The 15706-nt window shown below is 45.5% G+C and overlaps 1 protein-coding gene across 2 annotated transcripts in view; it reads left to right on the top strand.

Moving 5' to 3' along the window:
* The window catches only part of ARHGAP26 (Rho GTPase activating protein 26), a 448717-nt gene extending 434028 nt beyond the window's left edge, over positions 1-14689 (top strand). For both annotated transcript variants that reach the window (XM_057732267.1, XM_057732256.1), the window contains exons 22-23: positions 217-308; positions 8781-14689. In XM_057732267.1, the coding sequence (XP_057588250.1) occupies positions 217-308; positions 8781-8869 (181 nt within the window). In that variant the 3' untranslated portion in view covers positions 8870-14689. The remainder of the gene's footprint in view (positions 1-216; positions 309-8780) is intronic.
* Positions 14690-15706: the final 1017 nt, after the last annotated feature.

The following is a 15706-nucleotide window of genomic DNA, read 5'->3' as shown; positions in this document are numbered from 1 at the left end:
CAGGCTTATGGCTGTTCTCTGCATTATTTCTCATTTCCACTCTGGTGACCTTTGCAACTTTTCCACCTCGTGTTTTGCCATCTGGCTGCCTTGTCAGGCTCTTCCTGTGAGAGAAGGCTAGGTGGCTTGCAGGGAAGGGGAGGAAGAGAGATTAAATATCTTTCAGAGGGTTTTTAAAAATGCTATAAAAATGCTAAATAAACTGTTTTCCCCCAGCACACCATTCCGGAAGGCAAAAGCCTTGTATGCCTGCAAAGCGGAACACGACTCAGAGCTCTCGTTCACAGCAGGGACGGTCTTCGATAACGGTGAGTTTGTCAAATAAATAACTGGAGTTGTCCCAGTTCCTTTCTACCTACGGACAATCTCGATAAAACAGGTACGAATAAAAAGGAGCGTGGCGGTGGGGGGGGTCTTTTCCCAGAATAAGAGAGCAGTGGCAGAACTTTAGAAGCCACTATCAAGAGAGGACGAGTGGAATCACCTCCTCACTGTGACAGAGGCAGTGTCATCGAGGTGTCGTGGGCATTAAATGGGGTGGTGCCTGCACAGGCTTTGAGCATCTGGGGGCTGGACAGAGGGAGGAGACAAAGGAGTGGAGAACGGGGATGCTGCACGTGGTCAGGAGCTCAGGGTGGAGGCCAAAGCCGCAGGGTCTGTGCCTGTCTTCGGGTGCGATGGGATTCACTGTCCACGGCAGGCAAGGCCTGTTTCTGAGCCAGCGCAGCATTGGGTGAGCTCCAGGCAGATAGGCTGCACTGCATCCTTGCTCATCCTCGCCCAGCTGCCGGGAGCCAGTAGATGACCCCACAGTGAAACCACCCCTGCCAAACACCAGCTGTCCTGCACAGGAATCCTGGTGGGAAAATGGATTCGGGGCCTGGGACTTCCTTGATGTACCATCTCTCTGTTTTCTTTGTTTTCCTCCCTTTAAAAGAAAAGGGGGGGGGGGAGTATTTTAAAAAGTGAAAGTTGATGGAATTGATGTCATCATTTGTCATAACTTATTATTTGCCTAAGAGAAAAATCAGGATTCTGGGGAAAGGCCCAAATTTCTATTACAGCTGAGATTTCCCCCAGATGTAGTTCTCCTTTGGGGTTAATCCTTCTGGATCCCTGGGTGAAAGAGTCTGTTTGTTTTGCTTAAAGGAGGAAGCAAAAACCAGCTGCCTGGTTTCAGAAACTGGGCATTTTCTGGGCCTCCCTTCTTGACCTCAGGTGGGGCAGGGGCAGAGTTCCCTGACAGGGGTGAGCACACACTGCCAAGCGTTCCTTCCCCATCACAGCTGCACAGCTCAGGCCTGGACCATGCCTCCTGCCACCAGCCTGAGACCCAGAAATGCGGGGCAGCCAGGCCTCCCATATAGCACTGGAGAGCCTGAATTCTAGATTCAGGACCCCATAGTGTAAGCCCTGGCTTGACCACTTGATTCTGTGTGACCTCAAGCAGTGACTTAACCTCTCTGTGCCTCAGTCCTCTCCTCTGTCATAGAAAAATAACAGACAGTTGTGAGAGAAAATCGAGATAGTGTGCATCACGTGTTTAACATAGTACTCAACACACACTAAGCTTTCCCTGTGTTGCTATTGTTAGGATGATAATCATCCTTTCATTACGTCCATCTTAGAAAAAGACCCTGATGCCCTTATTGTTCACAAAGACAGTTTTTCCTTTCTGGCTGCTACAACCCAGCTGGGCAGTAGGTGCTGCATCTAGACACCCTAGGCCCTGGTTATCTGTAAGGGCCTTGAGGTCCCAGCCAGAGCAGATATGGGCTCCTGGGGACCAGCCTTGACTGCATCCATACGCAGAGGGGCTGCCCCCTGTGTGGCCAGCCCCTGCGTTCAGCATGTCAGAGACAGTAAGCAGGCACGGGCAGACAGAGTGGGGAAGAGGTCACAGAGCACCTGGGGCATTCTCAGGCCACACTCGGCGGCCCTCAGTCTTCTGAGCCAGCAGGGCTGGGGATGAGCCCACAGCTGCATGTGGCCTGCTGGGCCTGCATCCTCTCTTAGGGTTCCCAAAGCCTCCAAAGTACTGTCCTTAAACCCTTGCTCCATTAACTTTCGATTGGGACCTTTAAAAATCAAAGCATACACACAGCCAGCCCAGCCGCCTCTCCTGTCAGCAGCTGGAGCTTTTAGGTCTTGGCACACCTATAGGTGAAGTGAGTCCACTGAAGGCTGGGCTAAGGCCGTGTCCTTGGCAAGTTTCCCCTGAATAGGCTCATATAGGGGAGTCACAGCCCAGCCACAACGTGACACAGTTTTCATGGCAGACAAATCAGAGTGGGCTGCACACACAGGCTCTGTGTCCTATGCTGTCAGCGGGGGGGCGGGGGGGGGGGGCGGGGGGTGCTTCTGCCTACGGGTGAGCAGAATTTGAGAGATCCCCACTTCCACAGGTGAATCCAGAGCTCCGTCCTCAAAACCCAGTCCTCTTATTTCCATGGGCAAGAAACTGCTGTGTTCCTAGCAGCTGTCCTCTCTGACAATACAAAGGACCCCTGGTCCCAGGGGAAGAGTTGGTTTAAGATCTCAAAAAGTCTTTGTATGTGTGTGTGTCTTGTATGGGACTCCTCTTCCTTCTTCCATTTTTTCAGAGAGCTGTATGTAGATAGCCACATACTGTACAATTGACCCGTTTAAAATGTACAGTTCATTGGGTTTTAGTATATTTAGAGTTGTGCAACCATCACCCCTGTCTAATTCCACAGTATCTTCATCACCCCCAAAGCAACCCTGTTCCCTTTAGCAGTCATGCCCCATTTACCCCAGCCCTACTCCATCCAGCCTAGGCAACCACTAATCTATTTTCTGTCACTATAAATTTGCCTGCTCTGGATGTTTCACGTAAATGGAATTATACAGCACATGGTCTTTGAAACCGACTTCTTTCACTTTGCATAATATTCAGTGTCATCCATGTGCCAGTATGCCTCAGAACTTCATTCCTTTTTATTGATGAGTAATATTCTGTTGTATGGTTATACCACATTTTGTTTATCCACTCATCTATTGATAGACATTTTTATTATTTCCACTTTTTTGGCTTTTATGAGTAATGCTGCTATAAACATCTGCATACAAGTTTTTGTAGGGACATGGGTTTTCCATTCTCTTGGTTATACACCAAGGTATGGGCTTGCTGGGTCATATGGTAACTCTGTGTCTAACTGTTGGAGGGGCTGCCCAACTGATTTCCAAAGGAGTTGCACCATTTGTCACTCCCACCTTCTTCAGTTTTTAAGTCTCCTTTTTGAAGCAGTTTAACTAGCTAACAAAAAAAGAAATGAAAAAATACTTGGTTTTTAACTGCAAGTCCCTTCCTTCCCAGCAGGTTCTGTGACTAGTCCCACCCCTCAACTCAGTAATTGTCATAAATCCTACAAGGACAGGTGAGAGCAGGAGAGAGTCTGAGGACTGACCCCACCTTCCTGTGGTCCCTGGGGGTCACAGCAGCGTTCATTGACATTAGTTTCTGTTTAACCAGCAATGCCAGTGACCTTTCTAATTCCCTGAAGAGCAAAGGGCCAAATTAAGCCCCAAAGACATCACCTCTCAATGTTGACTGCGCTGCAGTCCAAGAAGGATCTGACGAAATGTCGATCCAGTTTTTAAACTGGTGCATTGGTAATATTTTATGATATCCAATTTTTAGAAAATGCTACTTAGACCCTACTTTCCCCATCCCTTCGCCTCTTTAGGAGAAATTGAGCATTAAAGGGGAAAAGAACTATTCACATGTTAGATCTGTTTCCTCGTTCTGTCTCTTGGTAATTTGTTGCTGAAGATCGCAAGTAAGGGCGATGTAAGTTGGATGCTGTGTAGCTGTCAGATTAAATCATCAGACCAATGAGAAGAAAGTTTCCTAATGACAGAGTTAGAGTGTGTGTGTGTGTGTGTGTGTGTGTGTGTGTGTGTCTGTTCTTTTTCAGGATCAAGAAGAGGAGAGGAGGAGGAGGAAGAGGGAGGGGAAGGTCTGTTGTTTGTAATATTAATCTCCGAGTCTCTGGATTCCAGGAGCCCGCTGTGGATCTGGAGAGGCTGCTCAGTCAGCTCTTGGACTTTGTGCAGTGGGCAATGTCTGTGCAATACCCGGAAGTAACTCCAGTGTCAGCCCTTGCAGTCTACTAGGAAACTGCCCATCTCACCCAGAGCACCTCAGATAGTAACTGGAAAGAGAGATAACTCGTGTTCTCAGGAACGTTAGTCATCTAGAGGCAACATGATTAGCGATACCTGGAAAATTCACATGGCATTCACTAAAATTGGATTCTTGGGATGCTTTTGTCAAGATTTGAGATGGGCTGGATCCTTCATTCCCGGGGTACAGGGTGCAATGTGAGTGCAAGGCAGGGCCGCCCCAGGTTTCTTTTGCTGACAAAGGACATCTCAGGCAGTGGGGTTCCCGGAGAGTTCCTTGGTGGAGTCTTTCAGCCTCCCCCACCTCTCCGTGTCTCCCCTGGGCGTTTCCACCAGCTGCCTAACTGGTCTTGCTGTGTCCACTCTTGCCCGATAACCCAGGCTCTACACAGCAGCCAGATTGATCTTTGAAACATGGAAGTCACATCATGTTATTCTCTTGCTTCGGTACTCCAGTAGCCTCCTGTATTCTTAGAATTTTTGACAAGGACCTCCAGGTCCCGCCCCTGCCCTCTGGCCCATCTCAGCCTCCCTCAATACAAAGCAGCCTCCCAGGCCTCCTTTGTGTTGTCAAATATGGTCGGCAAACTGTGAGCTGCCAGTGCAATCCAGCATGCTGCCTGTTTTTGTAAATAGAGCTTTATTAGAACACAGCCACCCATGCCTTTGTGTTTACACATTATCTATGGCAAGACAGTGGCAGAGTTGAGTAGTTACACATTGATGATCTGGCTTTTTAAGAAAAGCTTACACACCACTGTTGTGAAATCACAACAGGCTTCTCTCCATCTTGGGGCCTTGCATTACCCACTGCCTGGCTGGCTCCTTTGGATTATTTAGGTTTTAGCTTTTCAAACTCTTGGCGACCCACCCACATCTCTATCCCAGTCTCTTTCTCTCCTCTCATCACTGCCTACAATTATATGCTCACTTACTATAGATGGTCTCTCCGCAAGGACAGAATCTCATCTGCTTGTCCTGTACTATGTGCAGGGACCTAGCAGAGTGTGTGGCATGTGGTAGGTGCTGAATGAACGTTTGTTACATGAGTCTAGGCATTTAAGTACACAGGGGTCTGAGCCTCTTCCAGCCAACGCTGCTTCCCCTCGGGGCAGCCAGCCATTAGAGATCTTAGTCACACACTTGCTCCTTGTGCACCGTGCGCGAAGGAGCGGGGCAAGCCTGAGTTGCCTGTGCAGGGGTGTATGGGGTGTATATGGATTGAGCTGGGAGAGAGTAGTTGGCAGGAAGCATGCCCATGTCAGCAGCAGCTTATATTTATTATATGCTTGCTGGGCTGGAGAGCTGCCCAGGCAGCTCGCTGCAACACCGTATGTGTTTATGTAGCACATGGGACACTGGTGCAATTCAGAAGGTTGGACATTGGTGCGATTCAACCCAACAAGTACTTACGAGCATCCTCGTCCAGAGCATTAAGCTAGGCCAAAGTGGTAGTGCTTAAGACCACAGACCCTGGGGTCAGATGTCCTGGGTTCAGATCCACCTCCATCATCTACCAGCTGTGTAATTTGGTGCAAGATGCTTAACTTCTCTGAGCCTTAGTTTCTCATTAGTAAAATGAATATAATAGCAGAAGAAACCTTATAGTCATTCTGAAGATGAAAAGAGGTAACAGGGGAAACACTTAGCAAAGGGCCCACTGCTTAGTACGTGCTCTCCATGAGCATCACCATTCTTATCCTCAAGGATCACATTCTCTGGTTGGATAGAGGCATAAGGTAGTGGAAAAGGGCTTGGTCTCAAGGATCAAACAAGCTGGCTTCGAATTCTGGTTCTACTGTTGGGAACCTGAATAAATGAATTTACCTCTCTGAGCCTTAGTTTTCTCATCTGTAAAATAGGGATAATAATAGTACAAGCTAGGATCCTTAGGATCAAATGAGTCAATATATATTTAAATCTCTGAGTCCGTGGCTGTTTCCCAGTCACCATTTCTAGTTGTTCACTTCTGTCATTATAATTTGCCAGAGGGGAGTCAGTGAAGGATGTTGAATGATATAGAATACAAACTAAAATGCACTAAAAAACTAGTTAGGGAAAAAAAGCTTAACACATTTGAACAGCATTAATAGGACCTATGAATAATACTCGGAATGTATTCCAGGAGCCTGGGGAAGGGAGGAAGCAGGTAGACCGCCCTCCATGATGGTATTTATGGAGGAGGTGGGGCTTCAGCTAAGCCTTAAAGTATGAGGAAGGGAAATAAAAGACAACAGAAAGCCAGGGGCATCTGGGGCTGTCTCAGTCTTCCATCAGTTCTTATTATCATTACAGAGGCATTTTGGCACAAAAAAAGTTATAACTTAACTTTCCGTGAATGAGGTAAAATGTAGATCCCTGAGCCCCACTCTTAGAGATTCTGCTGTCACTGATGTGCCCTGGGGCCTAGGAATCTGCAGTTTTAATAAGCATCCAGGTGGTTCTGTTGCATCTAGTCTGGTACCACACCTTACTAAAGCCTTACTTGCTGACTCCACTGAATCAGCAATCTGACCCGGAGGCTGCATTGTTCCCTGCCATCCCGCATGACACATCTCTTGTTCTCTAGTTTGGAGGGCCTCCTTTGTCCCCTCTGATTCTTCCCTTATTCTGCAAATTCCATTTCTAATGTTTGCAGACGTTACCACCTCCACACCTGAGCTGTGTTTGAACAGCTGGTTAGGAAGGGAGAAAGTCTGAAAGAGATGGACTCAGTGCATCCAATAGAACAACAACTCAACCAGGAGCTTTGCCATCCATCGAATTGGGGAGGGGGTCTTTTTTTGTTTTTCATTTTGTGTGTTTGGTTGGTTTATTCTTTCTAGGTCTTTTCTTTTGGGCAGTGAGTTTGATTTGTTTGATTCAGGTTCTGAACATTTGAGATTTCTCCAAGTATAGGTGGTGTTGAGACCAGGTCCTTACTCGATTTTTACTAGGAGAGTCCTGCTGGCCATTCCAAATAACTGATCAAATGACACAGGGTCTCCTACTGATTCACCCATACTGAGCGTTTACTGTGCTTTCTCCACATTGACTCCTGAACTCCCACTCTCCCTCTGAGGGGGAGAGTTTTATTATCACCTGATAGGTTGAAGAAACTGAAGTGATCTTGGCAGTATCAGCTGGATGGAAGGGAAGAAGGCAGTGGTGTTTGGGTGCTAGTATTTTAGTGGTAGGCTGGGAGAGCTTGGTCACTGGAGAGACCAGGTTGCTTTTGTGTTGTGTTCTTTCTTCCATGGCATTTCTCTCCCTGACTCCTCCTTGTGTGATGTCATGAATCCAAAATACCCTTGCTACTTGGGTTTATTCCTGTAGCCTAAAGATATGAAATCATGCAAACATGTTGGAGGCCAGTTCATGGATGTTTGACCTTGTCTTTTCCTAAAGAAGCCTTCAAGATCGAGCCAAGGTTGACACTGACCTTCTATAAGCCTCACTGTGTGTCCTTCTGCTGCTTCTCCATTTACTTTCTTTGGTCTCTGTTCTTTCTTATTTCCTACAAACTGAAACTAGCGTGTTATAGTAGTGTTGGGAGCAGAATTGCTTTTATAAAACAAGCTTAGGAAGTCAGTTAGCCTAGGAAGAGAATAGGGAAAAATTCATCCTTTCCAAACAATCTCAGAAGATTGGAGTTCCTAAAACATGAAGAGCAAATGTCCTGCCTTGCTCAAGAGTGATTTATATATTGCCAATTCACAAACATGAACAACTCTCCTTTCCAAGTCCACGATTCCTTTTCTCTTCCTTCCTGCTGTTGGCTGCTTTGCAGACTCAGCTGGATTATATATAATTTTTACAGTATTGCAGTAGTTTCCATGGAGATGGCTTGTGACATCACAGAACATTGGGTATATGTTCGTTATGGAAAAATCAAAGGGGTAGAAATTTTTTTAATTGCAATAGAGAGAGGGAGAGGACAGCTTTCAGACTTATATATAGGAAGGAGGAAAACTCTAGAGAACAGGAAAGAAAACTAAGGAAGGGTGTGGTTGGAACTAAGAGAGCTATTCAAAGACTATAAAATACAACAAAAAAAAAATGCTGAGGAAATTTGCAAGGAAATTAGAAGCAGAGGGTAAGGATTCAGACAGAAGTAAAATACATGATTAGGAACTAGATATCTTTAAGGACTAGCTCCTGTCAGTCCTCCATGGGTACTTTATCTGGTACATAGTCAACACTGGGTAGATAGATGAGTACGTGAATGGATGGATGGTTGGATGGCTACCAAGATAAATATATAGATGGAATTATAAATATATAAATAAATATATAGATAAATATATAAACATATAGTATCATAACTGTGACCTCTAACCTAAAAAGTAGAAATTTGTTACTTTATAATTTAAACCAGGAACTTCAGAAAGTCCATGAAACTCCTAAAGTTGTATGCAGAATTTTGAATGTCTGTGTCTTTTCCCCTTTTAATTATGGAAAAAGTTCAGAATGAAAATCACCAGGGCCCCCAATGGGTTAAGAAACTCTGGTTTAAGCAAGTCCGAGAATCATGTAACTTAAGGAGCCACTGCACTCCGTCTCTAAACTTCCTTCACACATATGCACAGTACGCCTCCACCTCCTACCCTGTCTGTAACGTCATCTCTGTCATTCTCTCCCCATTTCCTATACAGTGCATCCATCTCAGGAGCCTGGCTGGTTGGAGGGGACTCTGAATGGAAAGACCGGCCTCATCCCTGAAAACTATGTGGAGTTCCTCTAACCGTGGGCAGAACTGCTGAGCGTTCCACAGTGTCCCTGACAACTGCTGATTCCAGTGTTGTGGGCCATTGCTCTTCGCCGCTGAGAAATGCAGGGTGACCGACTCTGCTGATACCTGTCAACGTGAATGCTTCCGTGAACTCTGGTGTCACCCATCCCCGTGATCATCTCAGCTGACGTGCAGTGACACTGCGAGAAACAGAAGTAAATCAGCAGAGGAGGCCATTTGATTTTGATAACCACAAGAAAGGCTTACAAAGCCATTTCTCTCATTTAGCACCCTGTGTGGGGTGTGCTCATTTTCTTTCAGTAGTCATCCAAACCCCAACCTTCTGAAAAAGGAAATAAGTGAGATAAAAGTAATCCCCAAGGGTGTGCAGTGTAGCCGGCTCTGACAGGGCTGGGCAGTGGCCTGAGATCCCGGCTGGGTCCACAGCTATTGTTTACAGTAGACACTCTACCCCACCTCTAAATACTTGAGACCCACAGTGGTTCAGGCGGCTGGGTCTGTTTGTTTGCATGCAGGATGGAGAGAGGTTATGACGCTGTTTACATAAGATCCAATCTCTCACCATCTCTCAAGCCGCCGTTGGCCCAGCATCAGCAGAATTCTGTCCAGTCCTCTCATACAAGGGAACACACGCACCCCACGGCCCCCCTCCCAAGCTAGGAACTTCTCTGCTGCCAAGGGCTGCCATCGCCTTGTAACCACGGCAACCCAACCTACTCTAAAACCAAACCAAAAAATAACAGTCTTTGCATGACATATTTTTTCTCCCCTTTTTTGCGGTCGTTTTTTGAATGGTTTTCCAACAACCTGAAGCCGAAGATCAAGATCTACTTGGGGGCAGATAGAATAGCAGCTGGGAACTGTTTCCTTTCTGATGAATTTCAGCAGCACCAGGATATATTTGGAACAAACTCTAGTAACCTCTTGAGATTAAATTACATACAGGCTTAATATTTCTGTTCTTCCATGCAACTAGTATCTGCTTTCTAGAGGGCAACATGCTGCCTCCCAAAGGGGGACACCCTCCCTGTGACTTGTTGCCTCCCGTTCACCTGTCCTTTCCCCTGTCCTCTCCTGCCTCTATCCCATCACTGACTAGCCCCCGGCAGTGCCCTGGGCTGCTTAGCACTGCTGCCCTGGTGGTTTTCAGGCATGATTCCTGGGCTAACCCCATGGCCTCTAGTTTAAAAGGATATATATGTTCACTGTCACTCAGAAAAAGGGAATTGTTTCTCAGGCTTTCGAGGCATGAGACTAATATCATAAGCCATTGTGATTGGGGCATGGAAGGTGGGACAGGTACCTTCTGAGAAAGAGAATTACCTGGTCCAGAAGGGGCTGGGCCTAGTGGAAGACCGCTTTGGGTGGGGAAGTTTGGCCTGGACATTTTAAATTCACCTGGCTTCCAAAGAAGAGAGTCCCAGCATTTCCACACTTGAATGTCCTTGCAAGAGTGATTCTGGGCAGATAAACTCCAAAGTAAGGGACTGTCAAGCTCCCTAGGAGTCCCTCGGGATGGCAGCGTTGTTCCAGAGTGTGTCCTGCTTCTGGAATTCCTCTTGAGGGAACTTTAAAGAAGAAAAGAAAAACTTGAATTGTGTTAAATTACTGTATCTTTTACATTTTTTTTTTCTGAAAAGATAAACTTGTAAATAGAGTGATTTGAAATACTATATGGCAAAGTTTTATATTTGATATTCTTTAAGCTAGTTGCTTCACACATTTAAGCTTTGATTGCTGAACAGGTGTGTATAGAGGGAGAGAAGGGACACAAGGTCGAAGAGAGTCAGTCCCCTCTCTGGCCTTGAGGAAGGAGAAGATATTTCCACACACTCTGCTGGCTGTTGTTGGTGGGCGTGACACATTAATGGTGTTCAGTCTTCTTTATGCAGATGTGGTTTTTTGAGCATTTCTTGGGCTTTGGATTTGGAGATGGAAAGAACATCTTCAGGCAATGGACTTTTCCAAGAACTCCTACCCAGTAGTAAGATGAAGCTCAGGATTTAAACAGGTGAGGCCAGGGGTTAGATTTTGGTTTTTTTCTTCATTTTTCTTCTCAGGTGTATTAATTGGTACCCCAAGGTACCAGGACAGAAGATGGGATAATTGCGTGCTCCTTATATCTTATTCTTCTGCACATCTTCTAAGGCTTTAGAAACCAGTCCAAGCTAGTTTGCAAATGTTGTGTGTGTCTAAGTTCTGAGAGAAACTGGCTTCTTAGGATCTTTAGTTCTTGATATGCTGCTGCTTCCCCTTTTCCTAAACATGTGTATTCATCTCAGATTTCCTATAGCTCCAAAGTAAGAGAAAAAGAAAAAAACTCCAGAGAGGGATGGAGATTGTGCTATTATAGCTTTCTAGATGGCTTTAAAGTTAATAGGAGTTTGTCACTGTGATTCATCTCATCAGCTCAAGGATGACACAGCTCTTACCCAGGAGCTCACCCAGCAGCGAGCAAGACACTACCACTGAATCAGGGAACAAGAATTAAGATTGGAGAAGACCGAGGTAGGATTCAGGAAAGCTATCATTGAAAACCCAAGAAGAAAGGGCAGGCTATACCCACTCCCTGCGGACTTTGAACAGCTTGGGGACGTGTTCAAAGGGGCCAGAGGGACAAGCACACTCTGTACCACTGTGCTTTCCAAATAGGAAGAGTGCAACATAATGCTTTTAACACATTTGACGTTTGAAATCGTCACCTGCCCCATCGGAACCGTAACTGTAGCTCATGTGGGGGCGGCTAGAAGGCCTAGGCCCTGGCTTTGGGAGTTCCTCTGAAGCATGCCTGCTGACACTTGGCCCTAGGTTGACCACTTGGAAGCATGTGCCTCCCTCCTCAGCTGGCCCTGATCCAAAGCTGAGGGAAATGGAGCTGCTGCCAATGGGAATGTTAGGTAGACCCCTTCCCAGCTCCTCTGGGCCATGCTGGGCCCTAACAGATGGCTGCGCCGCTTCCCTTTTCCCGGCCAGGCTCCCTTCATCCCCATCAGCTACAGAACTGGAGACACTGTTCAGAATATGAGCCAACAAATAAGAAGGAACTTGAAGACTGAAAATGGGTTTTAACCTCCACTGTCTTTGCTCCCCACCTCTAACTCTGTCTTCTGGAATAGGGAATTTTAGGGCAGATTAGGGGAGTAAACTGGGTATCAGAGTGGAATACCATTGACCAAAACCCCTGAGGTTTCCCAGGAGCCTCTGGTTGCTTTTGGAAGGCCCTGGGATCAGGTAGGCAGACATAGCCTGAGTCTTTCGGGAGGCATCAAGATCAGTCTCTCTTGCCTCCTCTAGATACTCACAGAATTCCGTAGCTACAGAATGCCATGCCTTGAGAAAACTAGTTTCACATTCTTCCCCACCCCCCAGGCAAGTAAAGTCCTGACTTGCTCAAGACTGATGATGTTCTCTTCTGCTTTCAAATCTGAACGTAGAGGGATGGATCCGGCCTTGGTATCCTAGGATTGGAGCCAGTTTTTAGCTTAGTGTTTTAGTATTTCTACAGCCAGTATGTTTTCTTCTATCAGACCAAACTGGGGTTTTTGTTTTGGTTTGTTTTATTTTAACATAATTCCAGTTCATGTCCTCTTGCTGAGGGCTTCTTGGACAGAGAGGCACAGAGAGAGAGAACGTGCAATCAGACATTGGCCAACTGGCATTAGCAGCACAGAGTCATGCTAGTGACAAGGTCATTTCAGTGTTCGCCAGGACTCTGCAGGTATGTGTGCCATACCTGCAGCTCGAAGGGGAGTCCTTCTACCATCAGAGTGTGTGTCTCTTGAAAACAGCAACCCCTGGCACACCAAAAGCTCTGTCTTGACTGTATAGACTCCAAAAACATCCATGATTGTAGAGTAGGGAGACAGAAATAATAGACTGACGATAACATGATCAACTACTCATGACTGTCTAATGGCACCTTTCATCCTCTGGGTTCTGTTTCCAAAAGAAGCAAGTCTGGACCACCCAGCTTTATAGACACAGGACTCCCAGATAAAAGAGTGGCCATCATGGCACTCACAGTTCGCCATAGCATTCAGTGTTTTGTGAGCAACCATGTTACCCAAGTACGTAGCCAGCATTGAAGAAACTAAACAGTCTCTTAGCTACCTGACTTTAAAAGGAATGTCCTGGGTATTCTATCTAGGGAGTTATCTGTCATGTCTGGCAAACTTGACAGTAATCATTTACCTAGACAACCCTGCCCCACATCTCTTTTAAGTCAACTGGATGTCCTCACACACACCCTGTGCTGGCGTTTAAAAAATGTATCTTATCATGCTCAAATGTGTGTGGCAGCCAGGCTGGTGTGCTGGGTGCTGACCCACTTTTCTGTAAATGTAACCTCCAAATGACAAGAGCCATAGAATAATAGGCCTTGCACAGAAACCTACAGCATGCCTGAGACCAGACTCTGCCAAGTCACAATTAGCTTTTTTCCTTACACTGCCTACAGTACTTGTCTAATTAAAGAGCTTCCCAAAGCAGAGGGAGAGGCCATATAGCGCATCCAGATGTGATTCAGAGCCAGCCCTGGCTAAACTGTGGTCCCCTAATGGAAACACTTGTATTCTTAGGAGAAAAAGGATTGGGTATAAAATAATGAATGCTGGGAACAGAAAGAGACAAACCATACTGAAGAACTTTGGATTTTTTTTTTAAAGAGGGATAAATATAGGGGGAAAATAATCTATCACATAAAAAGTTCACAACTAATTTTTTTACAGAAGTTTTACAGGACACTACAAGATGAAAACATCTTTCAAGGCAGAATGCCTTAGAGAGCATAGGCTTAGTTAGCACAGTCCTGGACCCATGTAAGTATAGCAATTCCTATTATGTCAAAATTCTCTTTAGTGCAGTCAGTGAGAACCAAGAGTAGTGATAAAGTGTCAGAATTACCCGGAGCAGCCCTGGAGAGGCCAGGACATTTGACATCAACCACTTCTACAAAATTGTCCAAACAGACCCTACACACAGCTTCCTTGGGTATCCAGATGCCAGGGTCAGCCTTGTACCTGTGAAAAGAGGTTCATCTGATGACTCCTAAGTGTGTACGTATTAGTATGTGTGTGTGTATGTGTGTGTGCAGCTCACATTTATCTATGTAAAGATACAGACTGTCTTCTAGAAACCAACATAAGCTGGCAGTTGCTGAGCCTTGACAGCCTTTAAGATTTGAAGATTGAGAATGAGAGAAACAAGAGAGGCTGTTGACTGACTATCAAAATGATCAAAGACGTAAATTCAGTGCCATTTAAAACCTCTGTTCCTTTTTATCAAATGGTTACTATCTACAGCTATAGTCCTTATTAACTTATTAAGAGTCATGTTGAAAAAAGAGATCAAACTCATAAACAGTAGTTCATACTAGGCTAGTGTTCACAAGCACTCTAAAAGACGTTTTGTCCATATTTTGGAGAAGAAAATATTTGCATGTCTAACTCATAATTTAGGCTACCTTTGAGTATATTATAAAGTGCTGTGTGATAGAATATCAGTAAAGTACTTAAAAATGGCACCTTAATGTTTTTTTAAGAACCATAAATGCACTGTTTTAAACTTCAATTCAGTATTGAATTATTGACTGGTGTTTAGAATCCTATTTCGTAATGAAAAAGTAACTTGTGACTAGACTAGAACTTCTTTCCTGTTATTCGTAAAACAGTTTTGCCATGTTCAGGCTTTAAAAGAAAAAAAAAATGTGCTTTTGCATCACTAAGCATATCTATAAAGAAAATGCAGTTTCTGTTGAGTGGCCTCTGAAACTTGGCTTTCTTACATTTGGTTGGTTTATGTGACAATCCCTATGAAACGAGTGGAAGTATGATTTTTGAATTAAATGACTTTCCCATTTGGTGGTATGTTTGTTTCTTGACTTTCTGAAAAAGTTTTGACATGATGCATATTTTAATATTTTTTCAAGTAAGCAAAGACCGTGATCGAAGGTCACACGTCTGGGCTCCTGTGGTCTGGTGACAGCCACAGTGCTGATTTCTGGTGTGCTCTGGGGAGCTCTGGTTTCCTTTAGGGAGAGGTCAACTGCGCATGAACTTGAGGAGAGCTGTCAGGCACGTTGAACAGTTAAGCCCCAAAGAGTCGCGTCCCAATGACTGTTTCCGACTCCGCCCCCCGGAATACATATTTTATTCTTCCTCAGTTCGATTGTCAAATCAGCCATTTTCTGGAACTTCATTAACCCAGGCTGGAATAATCAAAGAGCCAGAATACAGAGAGTCCCACCACACAGCTGGGTGTGTCTCCCAGGGTCGTAAATCAGTTACTTGTAACATGCTGTCCCTGGCCAGCTCCTGTTATTGAGTTGTCTCATTCATCACATCCCCTCCAGGTACATCCTGAGTTGCAGCCTGGGACCCAGATTTACAGTTCCCTCCCAGCTTCTGCTGTGAGAGGAGAGGGCAGGGGAGCCAGGACTCTGGGGATGGAGGGCAAGCGTTCTGGCCCCAGAAGCTCACCCTGGGCAAGCAGGTGAGTGAGTATGCCCTGGTGCCTGGTTCTGAGGGGTGACTATTTGAATATGTGGGTCACATGTGAACTGTTTATGCTGTCCTCGTTTGCCACTTAATGAGGGCCAGTTTACCTGTGTGAACAGCACAGGTTCACAGCACCTCTACCTTCACCAAGCTTATACCCTGCCCTGGAAAATTGTCCCAGCACCTGAAGCATCATAGATGTGTGAGGTCATATGGTACCTGGGTGAGAGCTCCTGAGTGACACACATATGCAACTAATGTGCATCGTGTGGAGAATGAAATGTATGTACAGATTTGTGTCTTACCTATGTTCTTGGTCTTTCCACCAGACTCC

The sequence above is a fragment of the Hippopotamus amphibius genome, chromosome 1 (genome assembly GCF_030028045.1).
Source record: "Hippopotamus amphibius kiboko isolate mHipAmp2 chromosome 1, mHipAmp2.hap2, whole genome shotgun sequence".
Classification (NCBI taxonomy): domain Eukaryota; kingdom Metazoa; phylum Chordata; class Mammalia; order Artiodactyla; family Hippopotamidae; genus Hippopotamus; species Hippopotamus amphibius.
The sequence above is the reverse complement of the archived record's forward strand: the minus strand, read 5'-3'. Positions and strand labels throughout refer to the sequence as shown.